This window comes from Cheilinus undulatus, linkage group 21 (assembly GCF_018320785.1).
Source record: "Cheilinus undulatus linkage group 21, ASM1832078v1, whole genome shotgun sequence".
NCBI classification, from domain to species: domain Eukaryota; kingdom Metazoa; phylum Chordata; class Actinopteri; order Labriformes; family Labridae; genus Cheilinus; species Cheilinus undulatus.
The window spans coordinates 33,841,237-33,863,175 of record NC_054885.1 but is presented as its reverse complement, the minus strand read 5'-3'; the positions used below and the strand labels follow the sequence as shown (position 1 = coordinate 33,863,175).

Below are 21,939 nucleotides of genomic sequence, written 5' to 3'. Positions count from 1 at the left end.
TCCCAATGAGCATGCACAAGCTCCCTGTATGATAGCCTCTCTGTCAGGCACTCTCATCAAGATGGTCATGGATTACAGCGCAAAACAATAGTTATGGGTTTTGGGGTTTAACCCTAAACAGACGGGGAAAGCCTTTTTTACAGACACACAGCCTCTTCATAGAGGCAAAAGATGAAGGCATAGAAGGAGGGGCTCTTGCTTCATAACAAACAAAAGGAGTGAGAGAAATGCAGTAAATAAAATATAAAAAGTCATCAGATATACTACAAGCAATGTTGGAGCTTTTAGTCTGTTCTTCATGTTAATTCAACTATTTTCTACTGGTGGGTCCAAACAGTCTGCAAGCGAAGCAGTGCAGAGCAATGAGACATGACCCCCAGTTTTAGCCCGTCACTCTATTTCTATTTTCCTCTCTGTTGCTTGTGAAGACATGGTTGATTAAAGAGGAATGGGGGAGATGACAAGACAGCAGGAGTGTCAAAACACCTGCTCAGGCTTCACAGATTCAGCCAGTTTTTGGCCTGACCGATTACAAGCGTCAGGGACAACAAACGCTCTTGTAGTGTGGTATAATCAATGACGTGTCCATGACCACCATTCTTGACTAGCATATAAGAACTTTTTCTTGGATTGTTGTCTAGTATGACACCCTGACGTGATGACATGAATCCTGATTCCTATGAATAGCAAACAATCACTCTCATCTTTGATCATCATTTACCAGAGCGACATTAAATCTTTTTTAAAAATTAAGATAAACGAATGAGCACTGTAAAAACATAACTTGGATCTGTTGGACCACTACACAACTGCAGGTATTTACAGATGATAGATAACTTCAGTACAAACTTTCATACATGCCAATAATACACTGCGGATAACACAATGCATCCCTAATAATTCATTGATAAAAAGTGCTCTGCTTTGGCTCTGCTGTGAGGTGTGTCTTCTACTCTGGCTTTGTTTTCACAATCCACAGTCTCACCTGATGTCGTGCCCACTGACTGGCTGGACATCTCCAAGTACTAGCCAATCAGCACTGAGGCCTGAGTGTCACTGACACAGTCGGCATACTGCACCATCTTGACAGAAGAAATGCTAAATTGTTCATTTTCCTTCCTTTTTTGATCATGCAATTTTACTTGTGTCACGATGAGTACATTTCGTTTGTCATAATAAATTCATGTCCGTTCTAAATATGAGTTATTTGTCTTATAAACTACTAATTATCAGTTTTAGCTCAGAAAAAAACAATATCAGTTGACCCTTATGCTCAAATTTGTGTTTACATGGAGGCAAAACTACCCCGTCCACTGTCAGAAACCTGTCAATATGAAGCACCATGCTTCTGTTTCTCTCCCTCCAAAATAAAGGCACTAGATGACATACTGTTTACAAGAGGAGACTTAAATTTACAGGGCAGAGAATTAAATATTAACAGATGCAGTGTGGACAGCAAGTGCCCATGCTGTAAGATGCAAATGGCATATCTGGTGCTTTCGTACTGTCAGGACAAGCTGTTAGGAATCAGAGCAGGGTTGTCACAGAAACAGATTTTTAAGAACACAGCACAGTTCTAGTACAATTTTTATAATATTAATGATTATTTTGATATTATGGTAGATAAATAGTCCCACACATCCAACTCTGGGTTATTATTTGCTTTCACTTACCATAATATGCAGCCAAACTCCTGCAAAAATACAACATTCTGTTACCTACATATATGTGCGCAATTAAGACGCTTCTCTGCTTTTTGCTTGAAGGAGCTTTTGGTATTAATATGAGCTGAAGTTTTCCAAAAAATCAATACTTTTCAACACTAAACGTCATTATACAATGGAGATAAATACTTGGCTTTAGAATATGGCAGAAATATGGCAGCCCACATAATTATACACCAGCACCAGTCAAGTTATATTAATAAGAACTGAGTAAATGAGGATCTTTAGGACAGGAAAACATCTCACAGAGGTACTGAAATACAAAAAAAAAGGTATTGAATCCTGTGTGGTTTCTGCAAGATTGCTTAGTGTGTAAAAAATGATTGAAAACAGGAAGTCAATAGTGTGGGGATTGACAGTTCTTATCACAATATATCAACATATAAGCCCCACAGAGCCTTAGTATGGTGCTTCTAAAATGCACAAAAACTCTCTAATCGTTGGTAGACTCTAAACAAAAAATATTTTTTAGTTTGAAGGTCCCTACGTGTACTTATCAGGCATGAACCACCTGTTGCTGCTCCTTTTTATAAAAGTGGAACACACAAAAAAAGCTGGTTTGCAGCATTAAGCAGTCTGCAGTTTGCATGGGTGCAGAAACAACACAGGAACTAGCTTATCTCACATGGTAACTTGTCAGGAGAGTTGAAGTTTAGAAGCACAAATAAGTCATTAAAATAGGTCCTGAAACTCAATTACTAATTCCTGGCAAGTATGTGATGAATGAAATCCATTAAAAACCTCAATGGTCCATCACTTTAATAAAAGAAGTCATTAGTGGTTTTCTCTCAGGGCTGTGTGAAGTTGACTTAAGGTTAGGGATGTATGATTTCTTTACGGCCTCAGACATTATGGGAGAGATTCTAGAATACTACACGAGAGCAGAGGAGAATCATTCTCTCTGTCAACACTGTCTATCAGCTCCTCTGTGTGCTGTTACTTCAGTGTGGAGGATGTCACGTGTTGGCCCTCGCTCAGGCACACTCAACCAATCTACAGCAGCGATAAGATAGCAGAGGATTACAACTCCTTCTCTTTTGAGCAAAATCGGACGGGTTTAGTTCAACCGTAGAGATAAGCTAAGCTGTAGGAGTATCAAATCTAGTCACAGAAGCAAAGGAATGAAACTAAGTCTTCAGTATTTTGGTGTTATCAAAGGGCCAGCGGATGTGTCAAGTGCAGCGTGAGGATGATGTGAGAAATAGGATCTAAAAACAAACAGAAGACATAGCAGCCTAAGCAGTCATAATAATTTCACAGTAGTCATTATTCATATTTATCTCCACCACATTAAAACTAGGAACGATACCTCATAAAAACATTTAATGATACCTCACAAGACAATAAAAAAAATCAATAAAAATATGATCTGAAGTGGGAAAAAAATAACACCTCTTTGACCAACAGGAGGTGCTTCTCCTTTAAGACTCTTGTTGGACATTTATAGCTAAAAACAAAACACTTACTGATGCAGCAGTCCATTTTCAACACCACTTATCCCATTTGGGGCTCAACTGTTTTCCACTAGAGTGTCCTAATGGCATTCAGTCTGCTACGTGATGTGACCCACTGTTGGACTTTGTCACTCCTTTTCCACTCATTAGCCTGATTTAGGGATCTCCAAAGGGAAAACGCTTCATTTGGTCTTCCTGCATTATGAAGCCCAAGATAACGTGTTATTTTTTTATTTTTAATAAAAGACTCACCCAATCAAACCAGTGCTCTGCAAGGTTTATTTATTTAAGTGTACCACTGTTTTCTTTAAATGCAGAATCGTGACCCAATGAGGGAGAAAAAATGTTAAAAAGTGGGACTGCCAGCCTCGCCTGTGTCGCTGTGCATCTTAGCAATGAACCAGTCAGTGCTTGGTGACTGAGTTTCAATTTCTTTCTGATTTCAGCCTCCCATAATAATAAAACAGTAATAAAAATGCCATCAAGAAATAACTGTGTTGTATGCAGTATTGCTTCTGTTTCGTACATATGTGTGTCATTCTTTCCAGCCCTCTGCCCTTCCAACTAAAACAGCTCTCACTTTCATTTAAGTGAGGAGCAGAGGCTAGTTTGGAAAGGTAGAGGGCAAAAGAAGAGGACAGAACCACAGCCAGTGGTTAACAGAAAAGGTAAAACCATCCCAGTCTTACACAATGTGAAATCAAAATAAACAGACTTTCCAACAGTATAAGATTTACTGCCAAGAAGCATTGTTACAAAGAAATAATTTTTATTTTTCCATTTTAAATACCTCTCAGACAGACCCATGTGAAAACCTATGGATGACCCCCTCACTACTCCAGCAGACAGTCTAATAGGCTAAAAGAAGAACCTGATAGGGGATTATTAAGCTGCTATAATCTGCTGCTTTACTGGTCCACTAGCCTGGTAGCTCACAGACCTGCTTTGAGACTTTCTAGACATCTGGTTCAGTTTCAGCAGGTCAGCTAGACTCCTTTTAAACCAGCTGCCAAAACCAAAGAATCCATTCTCTGTAAATAGTTTGCATTGCTACAATTGAAACTAAACACATCAAGACGACCAGGTCTCTAATTTGACACAGTGCAGTCATAATGCTTGTATTTGTTATTTGTTATGGCTGTATTTTAAAGCTTTGGTAAACTGGCCTAGCTGAGGCTGTGTCTGATTGAATCAAGCACACCACAGATTCATCATGTGCAACAGTGCTGGGGAACTTCTCCGCCTGCGTCCATCCTGATAACCAAAACAACTTGAGACAGACCTTCACCTGAAAGAGGAGGCTGTTTTGAATCTTACCTTGATCAAGAGGTGCAAATTTTCCTGCACCAGGCCTCTGTTTTACTCTGAGATCAGCTGCCTCCTCTAATTAGGATGTCTCCTGGCATTTATGGACAGTCCAGTATTAAAAACTATCATTTCACCAACACATCAACCCTTAGCCCTGCCCAAACACACTAAATAATCATTTTGAAGTCTGCTGCCCGTGGGTGAGCAATATACTTGTGCTGATTCTTAAGGAAGGGGAAAAATGATTAATTTAGTAGAAAATAAGCATATTACTTAGCATTACATATATATTCAGTAGTGTCATGGTATGGTTAATGTTTGCACAGTCCTACACATCAGAACTACTTCTTGATATCCTACATCCTCCTCTCCTCAATACTCTCTCTCCTCAGTCACAAGACAGCGACCTTTCTGAATTTACAGGCTGCAGTAAAAAAAAAAAAGCATCAGAAAGGACAAAATGGATCAGGAGGGATTTTAAAGATATTTTAGGGCGTAATGAGACAAAAATATTAGGTTGAAGCAAAGCAGAATATACACACACATTCCCTGTAGAGATTTTTTTTCAGAAATAAGGTAAAGATCTCCTAAAAGGGAGATGGGAACATGATGTCCATGTTATGCAGACAAAGGAGTTCCTTGTTTTTGACAACATGCTGATGAATAAGAATAGTATAGGTTGAAAATAAACAGGGGTGTCCTGACCCTGATTGCATATATCATATTGGAGGTAATATAGGTATTTTTTAATTGATCAGAGATGGGCAGTTTGATCAGCCCGGCTGACAACAGTAGCAGCAGAAACATTAGAAATCCCATGTCTAAAATGTCAGCAGTAAATAAATACTGGAAATACTTCAAGCTTGAGAGCAAAAACAGTCCAACAGCCACTTGCAGCGTCTGTGACACGACTGTTGTCCCAGCAGGGCTGAGTTTAATTCTATCAATGTGATCCCACATCTCTGAAGTAAGCATGCAATGGAATATGGAGACTTCACTATAGCAACAGAGGAGAAAGCTGCTACACTTAACAGGAAAGATAAATACCCTGCTGAGAGAGCGATAATGCAAAAAAAAAAAACCCAAGAAAAGGTGATCAGGATGCGGGTTTTCCTAAACGAGAACCTGCTGAAGAAACCCAAGCTTTACTGCAATGTGTCAATTCAACAATCCCTTCATTACAATTCCTATCACGTTTGTAGTAAGTCAAAATTGTTTCAAATAAATTGTTTGAACAAAATTGTTCAGACTTAGTTTAATCTACCAAATATTGTGTTCATTATAATACAGAAAGATTTATTGATTGTTTGTTTAGAAATATATAATGTTATGCATTTAAATCGCAATACTAGGGGAAAAAATGGTAATTAGATTAGTTCCCCAAATTTTTCAGCTCTACTTTAATGTGGAGTTTGGATGTTCTGCATTCATTTATTACTTTAGTTTTCGTTGTGACAAAAACAGTCAAGCTAACTTTGTGTTGCTGTGACTGTTGAAGCTGTTAACACCACTTTTGAGTGGAACTGATGTTATAAATTCACTTTTTTTTTTTTACTACTCAGGTCTGTCAGCTGTTTTTACCTCTTTAAGTGGATTTTTGATTCTTGTCTGATTTATCCAAACAATGTACTAAGTGAATATGCAACTTATTTTTTCACTATTAAAGTGAAACAGAGCTGAGTCTGAGTAGAAATTTGATTTTAAGTGTTTTACAACAATTAGGGATGCATAATATTGGATTTTTGCTGATATACTGATATTTACAGATTAATTTTAGACGATATTTAAATATGTTTTCCAGTCCTTTGAATACACATCAAGGTTTGAGGATGGACAAAGAAGCAAACTTTAGTCCATAAAACAGTCTGAAGTGTACAGAATGAGGATTAATGACGAAAAAGACCTCAACTGGCATAGGTCTGTTGGTCCTGCCTAAAACTCCACTAGTTGATTACTATGTATGGCAAAAACTTACATTCAATATATGCTGAGATTCACAGGCCAAATATCAGAGGTAAACAGCAGCATGAATGTTGGCATCTGTCGACACCAATATCAGGCCAGTGATATTAGGCATCTCTAACAATTTTAGTTGTACTAAACACTTGAGAAATCTACTAGTTATTCTCTTTACTGACGTTATTTTTGTAAAAAAAACAAACAAACAAACAACAAAAAGCTCTATTTTAGGCATATATAAGTATTAGATCATGACTGAAAACTGGTAGATACTCAATAGTAAGAAAAATCAGATCTGAATCTGAGGCAAAAAATAAAATGCTGACTGGGACACCTCCAAAAAAACTGAAAAAAATGTTCATTCCTAATGTTTAAAACTGTACTTCCCCTTTTTTAATGAACAATTCTAATAAAGTTAATTTCATTAGACAACAGCTTTAAAGCTGAATGAAAACGTCAAAATTAAAAAGCAAACTCGGGCAACTGCACTGACATTACGTACTAAGATGTTGCCATTGTATTTGTGCATTTAAGATGTATGGAGTTTGAGAGTTTCAAAGCAAATACTGGTCACTGAAAACAACAATATTCCCAATATTAGCTACCTAGGACTTATATTTGTAGCCAATATATCAAAACATGCTTCGATATTGCTCCATTTTTACTAATATTGTATCAAAGTTAATAATTTTAGTGCCTTGACTATGCTTTCATAGATAAAGCAACGTTGAAGGTTAATTATTATTATTATATAAAGCACATATTACTGAAAGGTTTACTTTTAACCAGCAGGCTATCGTTAGCATTGTTAGCTTACTACTGTCATGTGAAGATGTGAACACGCCGCATGCTGACAGAGTTAAACCTTCACTAAAGGCTGACGTTTTAGTGTCTGCTTGTCCTGTAAGTGGTTTGAATGGCAGACTTGTGTTGAGTGGTGTGTTGACTGCCAGCTAATATCGGTCTTAAACTAGCTTATCCTGCTAGCCCCCTCTTACCTTTTGTGGGAGACCAGCGCAGCAAAGCAGCATCAAAATGCACCACAACCGGGTCCGACTCCTCACCGTCCAGTCCATATTTGATGGTCTCAAACCGGGATAGACAGCTGGTCCAGACGGCCGTCGACTACATAGAAAACGCGTTTTTGTTCAAAACTAGATATGACGGAGTTTATTTTAATCAGCGTTGTGGTTTTTCAGACACTGAGTCAGTATGGTTGTGGTGGGTACAACGTTAGATCCGCTTCTTCCTGGAATGAAAACCGTGGGGGTGGGACTTTCGGATAGATATCCATGCGCGTGGAGGAAGGGAGGGGGAGCGGGTGCGAAGACGCGCTGCGTTCACGGACTAATTAAATGCTCGTATTTCAAACAGTTGGAGTCGTGCCGCCTTACCTTGCTCTCAGGAAGTATTCAGATCCCATCCACTTATTTCAGTTTGCTGCAGCCTGATGCTACAGCATATTTGTTTTTGCAGAAATCGTTGCTAAAACAAAACATTAATCTACACTCAGTACCCCATCATTAAAAAGTTTTTTAAGTTTATTTATTTATATTTTTGCAATTTCTTAGGATCAAGAAATTATTAATCATTAAAAAGAATCCGACAACGTAAAGTAGGCTTAAAAAACCAAAACGCATATTGGTGCCATCTAAAGAAATTCAAGAACAGATGAGAAACAAAGTCAGAGACATCTATCGGTGAGAGAGTTACAAATCCATTTCTAAGGCTTTGCAACTCCAGTAAATCACTTGAGAGCCATTATTCACCAATGGAAAAAACTTGGAATAGTGATGATCCTTCCCTGGAGTGGCAGACCTACCAAAATAACAGCATTTTGTATTTACTTGGGTTATTGTTGTCTAATATCAACATATGTATGATCCTTTTTCACAACACTGTGGTACACAGTACATTCAGAAAATATTCAGACCCCCCTTCACTTTTTGTCAATTTTGTTATGTTGATGCTGACGTTACAATTCATTTAAATCATTTTTATTCTCGTTTATCTACACTTAGTACCCCATTATCACAAAACAAAAACAGAATTTTAGAATTTTTTTAGAAATAAAAACCGGAAATATTTAATTGACATAAGTAGTCAGACCCTTTGCAAAACACAGTTTACTCAGGTTCCTCCCTTTTCTCAGGATCTTTGCTGAGTTGTTTCCACCCTGATTGGAGTCCACCTGCTGTAAATCAAACTTGATTGAAATAAAAATAATAAGAAAAGAAATAAAATTAACAGCTGAAAAATTATTGTAGGGTTCTCTTGGGGACATTTGCTAACAAACACAAAACGCTCTAAAATCACTACCATGTATATTGTGTTTATGAGAAAACATGTTCTTGTATCTAGATTTTATTATGAATTTTTCACAAATGTTTAAGATTTTTTTGTTTATCGCGATGAGTAATAAGACAGCTATTTTTCAACTCAGCAAGCCAAAGAGCAAACATTTTGTTAGACTTTCCTCTCCCAGCTTTCCCATGTGCTTGAAAGAGCCTCTGCCTCAATTTCAAGTCGAAAACAAACCTGACATTTTTTCCAACACTACGTGAATGCATCGTCAGTCTGAGCCAACGAGAAACGGCAGAGAGACACCGGATGTTGTAAATAGAAGTAGTTCCGGTGTCGGTTGTAGAAGAGCAATCTTTCATCATGGGGGAGCACATGTTTTCAGCAGCTAGAAATTTATGGTCATTCTGCACGGATGGAAACATCTTATTAATGTGTTATTACTAATGATAGTATTTTAAGACTCGACTTCAGCTCCAATAGTAGAAAATGAGAAAATAGACATTTGTTTTATGAATAAAAACGCGTTTGGGAGCAGCAGCGTGAGTAGGCCGCAGCAGCTTTTCAAGTGTGATGGTAAGATATTGTCTGTTGCTTTTTTAAAATGTCATATGTCAAATTAAATTATCATTTTATTCCTTACTGTATGTTGTTCTATCTGCAGGTAATTAATAACACAGAACCGGACAGGGTGATGGTGCAGTGACCACGTCTCTACACGTGACAGCAGGTCAGCTAAGGCCTCCGTGAGTATTCGCCGTTTGTACTTTTCCACTTTTGTTTTACACTCGTTCAAAGATGATGTTTTTTACGCGTTAGACTTCTGATGTAAAATGAAGTCAACATCTTAATTCTGACTTGAACTTCACTAAAAATAGCGTATAGTGAATGTATCAGGATCAACGACTAACAGACGCTTTCTATTTTCAGGAGAGGAGCTTTGCTGTTGATGGATCTTTGTAATCAAAGAATTGTGAGTATGCTTATCTAGATAATAGAGGCTCCAATTCTAAGTTATGGGTGATGTTTATAACGCGTTAGACTTCTGATTTAAAATTGAAGACAATTTACATCTGACATAACTGATATTTTAATGTTTTCATATTAATCTAAAAAAGACTTCCTGTAATCAGACTGACTTTCTTTTGCAGCTCTCAGACTGCTGTGCTCAAAGACTGGAAGTACAAAAGGTATACAAACAAGCTCTATATGCATTCTGAACAAAATTTTGCAGTGTATTTTTCTGAATAAAAATAAAGCATTTAAAACACGAACCTGTTGTCTATTTCTTCCTTCTTTCCTTACCCGTTTTTTGGTAAATGAGGCACTGCTCTTTCAGCCTGAATGGCCCTCACCTTGGCCGTTCACACAGGTCAAGACCAGTGCAAGATCACGTTAAGTCTTGTCATAACTGGGGTTTCTTGGCGATTTTCCCAAGTCTCTCTTTTAAAGCAAGACACAAAATTTTAAATGCAGTTCAGGATATAAATTTAAGATTTACTAACTGAGAAATTCTGAAGGGATTTTGCAGCATTTTGGGTTCTTGGGCATACAGTAATGATATGATGGATGTTAGGATAAATGTTTTCTTTGCTTATTATAGACCATGGCTAATCACTTTATCCTGAAGAATTCATAATGAAGGCTGTTTCAGTCCTAAACCTTGGTATGATGTAAATACGTTTGGCACATTTGGATACTTCAAATAGCCATTCATATTATTTCTGTATTTATTATTTTGGAATCGGTTGCTTTAAGGTTTTTGAGGATTAAGTATTGCTTTTCAGTTATTGAGCATGCAGTGTTGCTGGAAAGCATGTGAAGTACATTGCAGTGTTCAGGAAGCAGGACGTTTACAAGGAAAAACATGTTTCCGAGTTTAAAAATTATAAATTTTGACATGAAAAATTCAAGTTTTGAGTTCTTAAAATTATAAAGTTATAGCCATGTAAAAGAAAGCATACTAAATAAACAGTGCTTGAATTTTTGAATTTTGGACATTATCTCAGAAATTCAAACTTTTGATTCATGTACATTTCTGACTTTTAACCCAAAAAATTTATGTAGGCCTATTCTGTTGGGATTTTGTCAATGAAAGCAATTTAGAGACCCTGCAAACTGAAAATAAATCTGCATTTGGGTTGTTTGTAAGACACACTGTGCTATGAACCCCTAGTTCAGATTTCAGTGAAATAAAACATCTCCAAGTTTACGAAATTAAGCTTCAAAGTCATGAAATAGAGGGAGTAAAATCTGCTCCAGGATAGTGTGGGTGTGTCTGTTAAATGAGCTGAAGCCACGCCCACTCAGGAGCATAATTAACAAAAAAGCAGGAATCAGCTGACTGTTAACTTTCAATAAAGGCAGTGACATCAGCTAACAACAGACTGTACTGAAAACTGATTTTATATCATAGTGTTAGAGGAGTGGGGTCATTCCCCAATGTGGGATGATGACATCACCAGCCCACATTTTGCCCCGCCCACATTAAACCCAGACAGGAACGAGGTGAAAAACTTTCTAATGGTCTAAATCCAAAATTCATATTCCAACATATCTAGAGTGTAAAGACACACATTTTGGATTTCACTTTACAGGGTCTTTAAATTGGTGTTTACTTTTTCCAGGCGGTCCTGGGGAGGCTTAGCTTTTCTTAGATAGGAGTAGGGGGGCCTTAAGGAAAAAGGTTGGGAACCACAGCTCTAAGGGAACCTTTTAAGACGACAAAGCAGCACGACTGTTTCCAAGCAAAAGGTTTTATTGATCCACAATGATCAGAACCATAAACATTCTGTGACATCACTGAACACAACAGCAATGTTTCATATTTTCATCACTGTGCAAATGAACAACAATGAAACCTTTGTGAAAACAGAGGGCATGTCCTGACAGACAGTAATGGCACAATTTAAGACGTTTTAATCCCCTTGTCTCCTAAACTGATGCAACAAAATGTGGCGGCGCACTATGGAGGAATGTTAGATTTTTTTAAAGGCACTTTCTGCCTCATACACTTAGCCAACACACACATTTGAACTTAAAACATGTCAAATAATAATAGTCGCCAGTAAAGCAGCCAGGTGTTTGGCAGATAAATCAGCTGTTTTTCTATTTTCTCTTACATGTGTACAGTACAGATCAATAAATAATTGAACAAAACAAGCATTCATTAGCTGGATGTCTGCTGACAACATTAAATAATATGGCTAATATCCAGTATTGTTTAAATAAAAAAGGAAGAGTCACCTTTTCTCCAAAGCAGTCCCTCCCTGATAATAACCTCTCTTTTAAAAATCCAGCTACACTTAAACAAACTCACACAGAACACAAAATAATTAACCGATTGCTTATTGGTCACTATTACCTCATACGTAGCCTTCAAAAAGGACTAAAGATTGCTTTGGCAATAAAACAAAAACTTCTGCTCAACTCTGAACACAACACAAAAGAAGGTCTTGAAGCGTCGAAGCACGTTGTCAGTGAATGAGTTGTTTGCACAGCTTATGGAGCTGTGATCCTGCGTGTATTACATTCATCAGACCTAGGCAAGGTTCGGCTGCTGTGTTTGCAGATATGTTTGTTTTAATCCCCCCTTTACAGCCAGTTTTAGCTCTAAACCATAGCACACTATTAAAAGCACACAGGTTGTCTGTTTTGATAGTGTCCATTTTGGTGGATTCAGACTGACTCGGTGTCTGCTGTTGATCTGTTTGCATAAAGGCGGCTGAGACAGGCAGCAGTGTGGATGTGGGTTGATGAGTCTCGGTATCCCTGTGAAATGGTCATCAACAGATGCAGGGGCTTCCAGAAAATTAATCTCTGATCGTATTAGTCGTCCTCCACAAGAGGTGACGCTCCAGCCTCCACGTTTGGCGCATCGGTGCATCACAGGTCGTCTGGTTCAATCTGATGGCGGTTTGTCGATCCATCAACACACAGTCTCAACATGCCCCATGTACTGGAAAACTGAGCAAAATGTTCAACGTCACACAACTAAATCAGTGTGATTGGATGACAATCAATGAGTCACATTTCTCTCCTACAAAGCTCGCTTCCAGTTTTGTTTACATGATTCGCCACAGGCCGGTGCAACGACACCGTTAGAGTTCGTTCTATTGCGATGGTCCGTCATCAAACGCTTCGATCAGCAGTCTTCACATGTCCGAGACCTCAGACTCCTCAGGTTCTGGGTCCTTCAAGGCATCATTTGTCACAGTAAGCAAATTGGCATTTGAGCGCGTGTCCATGGCAGAGTGCATTATGGGTAGCCAGACGTCATCCATGTTTGGCATCACGAATATTTTCTGTGGGAGGAAAAGCACAGAGACGAGGCCATCTTTATTTCAACTAAAAAAGAAGGAGAGGAAACTGAAATGTAAAAGATAGAAGGAACAGAATAGAAATAACTGGTTTATATTTAAAAATAGATCCAAAACAAAAGTTCAGATGATTTGAAGTAGGTTTGCTATCTGTGCAGGTTCTCATCCAGGTCATGGTTATCCAAAGCTTGATCCAAAAGGGCTACTGGACTTGCTTAAGGTTCTCGAAGGTATTTTGCCTCCCCTCCAGAGATGGAAAAACCCCTGGACAGAGGTGGCAGACCAAGTCACTTTATATTGTTCATACAAGTGTATCTTAAAAAATTAGATCATGAAAAAGTTCATTTTCTCCTGAAATTTATTTCAGAAAGTGAACCTTACATATGTTCTTGATCAGTGGTTTACAGACTTTTTTTGCCCAAGGCACACCGAAAATCAAGCTAAAGTCTCAAGGCAGAGTAGCAAGTCTCCTTCCAAAATAGCCTCTTAAACTTGTCATCCCAACTGCAAATCATTTTGGTTACAGAGGTGCCTTCTATGGTATCCTGACTGTTAATTTGACAGCCATTTTTAGATTTAGTCTTTAGACATAGTTTTAGTCACATTTTTGTCCTCTTCACCCTTCATAGTTTTAGTCCAGCTTTAGTCAATAAAAAGTTCTTAAATTTTAGTCTTTACTTTAAGTCACATCATATTTTCTCTCTTAAAAATAGCCAAATTGTCAAAAATAAAGCACTAATTTTGTACCACCAATAGCCTACATGTAATAATCTGATATAAACTGATGAAAACACTAACATACATTGGAAAACGGACTTTTGTGATGAGAATCAGAGATTTTTATTCATAATGGTACTCTTATTGATACACCTTAATTATGAAACTCTTTACTGATAATGTTAGTAAAATTAATAAGAATCTTGATGAATTTAGGGTGGAAAAATGAGACAATATGTTTTTAACTGATCTCATGCTTTGTATCTATTTTACATTACTAATTAAACATTTCTCCTTTAAAGAACCACATTTGTTCAGATAACTCGCTAAAATCTTAACTTGTCTTGTAGATTTTAACGCAGATTTCAACTTTGGATAAATATTTTTAACTAACGGGACCTAGTACAAGGTTTTGGAGAGTTTTTTTATCGCTGCAATTCTGACCAAGACTGAGGAGGATTACTGTACAGCAGCTAATATTAGGAGTCTATGCTACTAAACAGCTGATGGAGTTTTTAAAGGAAGGCTGGCAGCATTTTAGTTTAATGTCTTGTAAAGACTACCACTTTAATACAGAGAGGAGCAACAGGTTTAATCTATCAGCTCTTCTCTCTCTGTCACGCTGCTTCACACCCAGGCTCAATGCTCCTCCTCCTCTCTCTCCTGTGGTTGGTTGACAGACAGCAGGTTAGACACACAGAGGAGAAATATCACAGAATCTTAATGTCCGTCAGTCCGGCACGGGCATTTTAGTCTCATCTCTGTAACAAAAAAAAAAACGACTTTCATCAGAGTTTTTATTATCACTTAAATGTTTTTAGCCTGTCCTCATCCCGTCTTCCTCCTTGAAAAAAGGTTGTTAACGAACATTTTTCATCATAGTTTTTATTAACGAAATTAACAGCTCAGTGGCAGAAGGTTTTCCCTGTCACCCTGTTCTTATTTTCCTCTCTGTCGCTTGTGTTGAGATGGACAAGTAACAAGGGAAGAGGTTGCACAGAGGATGACAAGGCACCAGGAGTGTCCTACCAGAAGGTATTCTTAATTCCCCTTGACTTTCCTCACTCACCAAACTTGTTAGCTTGTTTTACAAAGTGGAGAATGTGATGCATGAATATTATCTATCTCCATTTATGAAATGTTAACGGTCTGACTTGTGCTAACATGGAGACAAAACTATGTGGCTCACAGCTGTTAGAGTCTAGTCAACACAAGGTGCACCACATCTCCAATCCTCCACTTTCAAAGTATGAGATGTCATATTTTTACATGGGGAGAAAAAAGTCAATGCATATTTGCAATGCATATATCAATACAGATGGACAGTGAGCATGCAATGCGATGACGGACACTTGCATGCAGGTAGGACATGGCTTACAGAATCTTTAGTTGCTGTATAGTTCCAGTAATCTCAAGGCACACCATTTGAGAACCACTGCTCTAAATATATCGCACACAAAGTGAAAGATTTCAAAGTTTTTTATTCTTTTAATTTTGATGATTACGGCAAAAATTCACAACCTCAGAATATTAGACTATTGTAGAAAAGTCTGTTTCTTGTCCGTTGTTTCAGAGCTCTAAGCAGGTAATAAACTAGCCCCCCCCCCCAAAAAAAGCCACACACACGCAGCCCTTCCCTGCTGTATCTGCAGACCTAAGAGTTCTTTGTTAAGATCCAGATGTGTACACTAACCCAAACATGACAACACATCTCACAGCAGCACTGTGTTTAACCGGGGGCATGACTGAGGGGGGATGCATAATAATAACCCCCCAGCAGAGTCAGGCAGGGACAAATGATGATGTGTGGGAGAGCTGACAGGGACCCCGTAGTTTTCAGGTGAGCCTCAGGGTGATTATGTGGCAGCAAGTGTATCATTACTTTGGATGAATATACGAGGGGTGGAGAAGCCACAGGCACACTGCTTTGAAGTGAATCTAGGTGGGCAGCCATAAATGAATCCTCTTTTATGACTGAAATTCTTCTCCTTAAATATCTGTAGGGACATTCTTTCTGTCCTTGAGTAAACTTTTAGCCTTTGAAAAGCCCTTGCTTTATTTTTTTACAGTAAATCTTAGACTTTTTGGTTATAAATTGTCTTTAAAATGCATCAGTTGCTTTTCGATGTTCTTACCTGGAACTCCTGGTCCAGTTTTTTCTCTATCCAGTCAGTCACATGGACCAAAGTGACCTCCCTTTCTCCTAATTTAGGCCGTGCTTTCAGCTCCAGGTGAGGCGGACTCCGGAAACCATACCTGAGAGCCAAGAAGAGACAAAGATAGAGGAAATGTATGCTACTCCATAAAAGATTAATTTTAGCAGGTAGGGTTGGCCTTTGGCAAAACAGGCATGTTTTGTTTATTCCACTTCATTCTAGATATTTCCCCTGTTTTAAAACATCAGGCACATCATTTAGTTAAACATACTTTATAAATAAAGACTATTTTAATGCTAATAGCATATCAGGAACTTTTGTGATCTCATCCCATCATATATGGCAGGCTCAGTTTGAAGGTAGTTTTCCCTTGAGAATTCTTAACATTCAAAAGGATTTTTAAAGGCTTAAAAAAGGTGGAATAAAACAGAGAAACCTGAAGAATATGCAGTTATGTTTCCTGGTTGGTTCAGTTTTACAGGCCGATAATAAATCAGTTGATCCATATTTATTTATGGAATTAACTTTGGAATTAATTTCTTACATGAAAAATCACAGAAGTAAACAAAGACTAGTTGACTCCTGCAGAACTGTGGCTGATCCAAAGATACTTTAACATTGAAAATGAACAGACAACAGCACAAACTGATGTTGAATTTGATATTGTTTGCATTTATCACTGCTGCAAACAGAGATTAATGCAAACAGATACAGTTTGAAGATGAGGTGCAGCTGCAGCTCAGAAATAATATGTTGATGAAAGGTGTTGTGGGAGTTTTTTTTAGAAAAGTTCAGGAAAAGACAAACATTAATCCTCCTGGACCACGACCTGCTCTTCCACTGAATTTGTTTCTGAAGGTTCATCAGGTCTTCCTGTGGTCTTTGACACAATAGCAACAGGATGCAGCAACTGGATTCATGCAAAAAAGTGTGACGCTTCCATCATAGGGTCAGATTGAAGATAAATTTGTGTTCTTACAAATAAACCGCATCAGTCTTATAGAAAACAGATTGACACCCATCTATTCTAGCAAACTTTGCAGTTGTCTGGTCCACACCAGCTTTCACTCCAGCACAGATTCACTACACCAACTTTGTTTTAACCAAACCAAACAGGTTAGGGGTGAAAATGGCCTAAATCACAGGTAAAGCACATACAGATGAGGATGAAATCCTTAGCCCCCTATGAAAAGTTCGCTTTTTAAAGTTTCCCAAATGCTGTTTAACAGAGAAAGTTTTTTTTTCCAGGTTACATGTTGGATGCTTACATTATTTTACGCAGCACACCAAATACTAACAGGGGTCTCAATGATTAGCCCCCTAAAGCTAATCATTTAGCTGATACCAGCAAAATTTTTAATGATACCAGCCTGCAGTTGTTTGTTGTTTGTTGTAGTTTTAGTCTCAGTCTCGTCTCCTGAGGAATCCTATCCCATTCTTCTTTGGCCAATCTCTCAAGCTCCACCAGATTTGATGGTCTTTTGGCATGGACCCTCATCTCCAGTTCACCCACAGATTTTCAATGGGATTCAAGTCAGGGCTTTGGTCAGGATGGTCAATAATGTTCACTTTGGCCTTCTGGAGGTAGTTCTTCACCAGAAGCATCAGCCCTGATCCAGTTTTGTTGCTGAATGCTAGAGGTTTTCTTTCTAAATCTCCACATATCCTTTTTTCTTCATGATTCCAGACAGACTGAAGCATCCCTACAGCATTATACTCCCACCGTCATGTTTCACTGTGGGAACGGTGTTCTTTCAGTTCTTTCTTTCTCCAAACATAAGCAGCGTCTATGTCCAAACAGCTCTAGTTTGGTCTTATATGACCAAAGGACATGCTTCCAGTATCAGAATCTTTCTCCAGATTGTCTTTAGCAGACTTTAGTCTGGTTTCAAGGTGTCTCTTCTGCATAAGTGGACATTTTCTCGGTCCATTCCTGTGCAGGGTTCTATGGCGGTCTTCTCTTTAGTCCTTCTCTAGTGTCTTGGCAGTTGTTCTGGGGTCTTTAGACACATCTCTCACTAGTTTTCTCTCAAGGGTCTTTAAAATCTTCCTCTTCCTACCTCTGCCAGGCTTGTTCTGAACTGTGTGGCTCTCTGAATTTATTGATGATACTTCTCACTCCAGTTTTTGAGTCTTGGAAACGCTGTGATAACTTTTTTAAATCCACCTGCTTTGTGAGCATCAAAAATTCTTTTCCTTCAGTTTAAACTGATTTCTTTTGTTTTTGCCATGATGCTTTCTCAGTGAGAGCTCAAACCATTACTGGAGTTTTTATACTGGGTGTAAATTGGAAGATAACCCTCAGTTTTACTTGATTTTAAAAGCTCTGACTTTACAAAGTTAAAGGACATCATTGCACAAGAGTGGTTTGTGCCATGGCTCAACAAAAAGGCCAGTTATAAAGGAGGCTAATAATTTAAGTAGTTTTTGGTCTTTGGGAAAAAAAAGAAAGCATCCAAAATAAAACCAGGATGTTTGGAAAAGCTGTGTTTTAAACTCCTTGCTCTGTTTAACAGCACTTGGGAAATACTTTAAGACAAGACATTTTCATAGGTGGGTAATAATTTTATCCTCATCAAAACAACAAAAAAATGTCCTTTATTGTGATGTAATGTCTATATTCGTCCAGCAGAGGGTGCTGAACTACACCTTAAGCTCGGGCTCCCATACCTCTAGAAACTACATCCCACTGTCCTCCATGCCCTCCTCCCTGGAAGTGAACATACCATATCCTGTCCGTAGGGGGTGGTGGGATGTTGACAGCCAGTGTCCCCCGGCATTCCTGCACCTCCACAGTGAGCAGCAGGGGCGTGTTGGACACCTCCTCCATCTTTTTCTTAATGAACTCCGTCTCCGTGGCCTTCTGGAAGTACTTGGACTTGGCTATCTTGTCCACAAAGCGCATGATCTTGCTGGGCCTGTGGCCTCCCACGTAACTACGTGAGCAGAAGATGGAAACAGAGGAGGAGGAGGAGGGAGAGGCAAGGAGTGAGTCAGGTTCATCATTTATTCATAACAGCATCTCTTGCTACTCAGCACCCACGGTGGAGGGGAGGGGAGTGACCGGGCTCTACATTAAAACAGAATCAGGCTTTCAAACATGAAGGAGCGCATCGGTGGGTGGGTGGACTGAGAGGGCAGAACGTTCTGATCCGACACAGAAGTTTGAATCTGTTTCTGCACATTTAAAAGTCAGGCGGTGATGATGTAAAAAGGAGACGTCTGCTCACCCTTCGGCTCCAGGAGGAATAGCTTTGTCACTGAGGAGTTCTGGTGGATCCTCCTCATCTGACGAGCCAGCGCTGGACGATTCCTCATCGCTGTCAGCCAGGCAGTATGTCCGCGGCCTGGACCTGTCACACACCAACATTAGCACACCCTTATTGCTGCTGTCAAGTCTGCATAAATTTAACACCAGACAGACCATGGCAGTCATTTTGACTGGTCTCACTTTCGTAATATATTTAACATGAACATGCTGAATTAAAAGCTACAATCCTGATAGTCCCTGACGTTTCCTACAAGCATCTGTATTTCTGTTTAAAATGTTAATTTTACAAATTACACAAAGAAAATCTGATCACTTCTACCCAGAAAGACCAAAGGCAGTCATTCTGTTTGCACAGATTCTGCTGCACTGATGCATTTTTCTTCAGTGGCATCTTCCATTGTTTCTCATAGAGGCAGCTGCTGATTGGACTAATTCTACATACAGTATTAAGTAGTTTAATTCAATCAGGCTAAGGAGGCCTTAAGCCAGGGCTGTTCAGTTAGTTTGGAATGAGTGCCAGATCCTAAAAAGACCCCATATGAACAGCCTGGAAAGATATAGCATTGCATATGGTAGTAGTGACTCTGCTGTTCTGTTCTATCCTGAAAAAGGGTGCCATCAACCACCAAAATCTTATGCATCCAGAAGCAGAGCCAAGTGGTGTTAAATCAACACGAGTTGTCATAAAATGCCTTGTCATAATATATGCCTTACACAGACAGATAAAAATGCACACTTCTCTATCCATTCCCTGCTTTACTGTCTGTTCTCCATATGTACTTTTTGTTTTTGAAAGTAGAAATGGCATTTTGTCTGACTTCCTGACATACAGGTGCTTTCAAATGTACATTTTAAACTCTAAGACTTTTTAAGGATCTGCAGGAGAGCTGTGTGTTCAGCTTAGGTTGAAACATTTCTCCTGGATGAAGCTCTGATGTAAGACAACAAACATCAATGGCTCTGTGCTGTTAAAATAAAAAAAAAAACACTGGTAAAACTGATGACAGTAGGTGGTTACAACACTGCAGTATTTATCAGAAACTTAGCACACAAACTTTTTGGTGATCAGGACAACAGTTCTACCCCTCAAAAGTATTTTCTTTAAATACTTAATTTGGGTTATGATACTTGGATATTGTCATTCAACGGTTAAATAGGATGAAAATTGAATATTTCACCATCAAATCAGATACAACCAGCTGTTATTTTCTTCTTCTATAAGTGTAGATTAATTATTGATTGAAAATACAGATGTTTTTATGTGAAAGGATTACGTCTCACTGTATGTGATGACAGAAAATATTGAAATATGTCTACATGAACTAGTTAAAACTTACTTTTGTTGTGTTATTTTATTCTTTAAAAAGTGATCCTAACACAAACATTTGTGTTTGCTGAGATGCTTCAGCTTCAGCTTGTAACTTTCCTTCTGGGTGAATCTCTGATGTAGTGAAACTTAATTTCTGGATTACTTATAGCAAAAACATCTTACAAAAAAAGAAAGAAACAACCAGCTGTTATTTTTTGACTCATGTTTTTATATGAAGTTTGCTGTATATGATAAAACTATTAAAATATGTCAACATAAACTAGTTGAAATGTATATGTTTTTGTTTTATTTTAGTTTTTTTAATGGTATCCAAACTGAAATATTTCAAAATGATTTTTTTCTGTTTATATTCCTTTTTATATCATCAGTCTGTAATCTTGCAGTCAAAATGACCTCTTACTGTCTTTCTGGTAGGTCTAAATTCTGGCCTTTTTAGTGTGAAATATTTCAACCCAGTTCTCATTAAAAGATTTCTACTCATGTAACTCCCAGTAAAACGTATACTCAAAGAGTCATCAAAGCAAAAAAGCTAAATTCTAGGATAAAAATCATTATTTCAGAGGCAGGCATCTGTTCCTAACTCACCAGTCATCGAACAAATCCACAGCATCCAGAGAGGATTGAGAGGGGAGAAGAACCAACAGAAGAGGAGGATTGGTGGAAAACAAACCAATATGGTTCCAGTGAAAAAGTTCTTAATTAACATCAAGCTCAGAGCAGTTTATTTAGCTAAAAATCTAATCCTTACAACATCCTCAGAGGATGTTTTAGAAAGCCAGAGGAGTAAGAATAAGCTGTGAGAATCCCTCTTAAATTTCTTTTTTCTTTCACAAATGCAGTCCTGATAATTTCCAGAGAATTTCAAGACATCCTGTTTACATTTGTCAGGGTTGTCTTTTCACACACGTCTCTCACAGTGGGAGATTTCACTTGTTAATGAGGGGAAGGTGGGGTCTGAGAATGCAGAGGATGTGATAAGAAGGACACTGCAGAAGTCATAGTTATTTTCACAGGTGCATGCCTTAAAATTTCCCCAAAATTTCAGGCTGTTACCCCTAAAATCTTCCAGAGTTGGCTGTGCACACATGCATCTCTCAGTGGAACACTATCCCTGGCCCTACTCATACAATATCCTTAGAATTTCCCGGACTTCACCTGCGACAGCTGCATGTGTGAATACAACCAGCAGAATATTTTACGAAGACTTTAATCTGAAATTTCCTTGCTAGCCTCAGAGTATTTTCCCTCCTCATTTCTCCATTACATGACAGGCAAACTATGGGAAAACTACCTGCTGAGAGGGACAGTGTGAACATCACAAAAGACTGGACAATTTCAGGGAAGGTTACCCTGAAAATGTTTTGAAAATGCTAGGGCTACAGGGGTAAAAAAGCTCCTAT

General features: G+C 38.4%; 2 protein-coding genes and 1 long non-coding RNA gene across 3 annotated transcripts in view; 1 reads left to right on the top strand and 2 right to left on the bottom strand.

Moving 5' to 3' along the window:
* The window catches only part of LOC121503359 (serine/threonine-protein kinase/endoribonuclease IRE1-like), a 37,530-nt gene extending 29,847 nt beyond the window's left edge, over positions 1-7,683 (bottom strand). Inside the window, exon 1 of the mRNA XM_041777704.1 lies at positions 7,444-7,683. Within this exon, the coding sequence (XP_041633638.1) occupies positions 7,444-7,521 (78 nt within the window). The 5' untranslated portion in view covers positions 7,522-7,683. The remainder of the gene's footprint in view (positions 1-7,443) is intronic.
* Positions 7,684-9,094: 1,411 nt separating this feature from the next.
* LOC121503858 lies at positions 9,095-10,020 on the top strand. The gene is made up of 4 exons (XR_005991400.1): positions 9,095-9,322; positions 9,411-9,492; positions 9,677-9,719; positions 9,898-10,020. It is a non-coding gene; the product is annotated as an uncharacterized LOC121503858 (long non-coding RNA).
* Positions 10,021-11,486: 1,466 nt separating this feature from the next.
* tex2 (testis expressed 2) overlaps positions 11,487-21,939 on the bottom strand; it is a 60,678-nt gene continuing 50,225 nt past the window's right edge. The window contains exons 10-13 of the mRNA XM_041777755.1: positions 19,169-19,291; positions 18,665-18,874; positions 15,918-16,038; positions 11,487-13,050 (exon numbers count right to left, since the gene is read on the bottom strand). Coding sequence (XP_041633689.1) covers positions 12,901-13,050; positions 15,918-16,038; positions 18,665-18,874; positions 19,169-19,291 — 604 coding nt within the window. The 3' untranslated portion in view covers positions 11,487-12,900. The remainder of the gene's footprint in view (positions 13,051-15,917; positions 16,039-18,664; positions 18,875-19,168; positions 19,292-21,939) is intronic.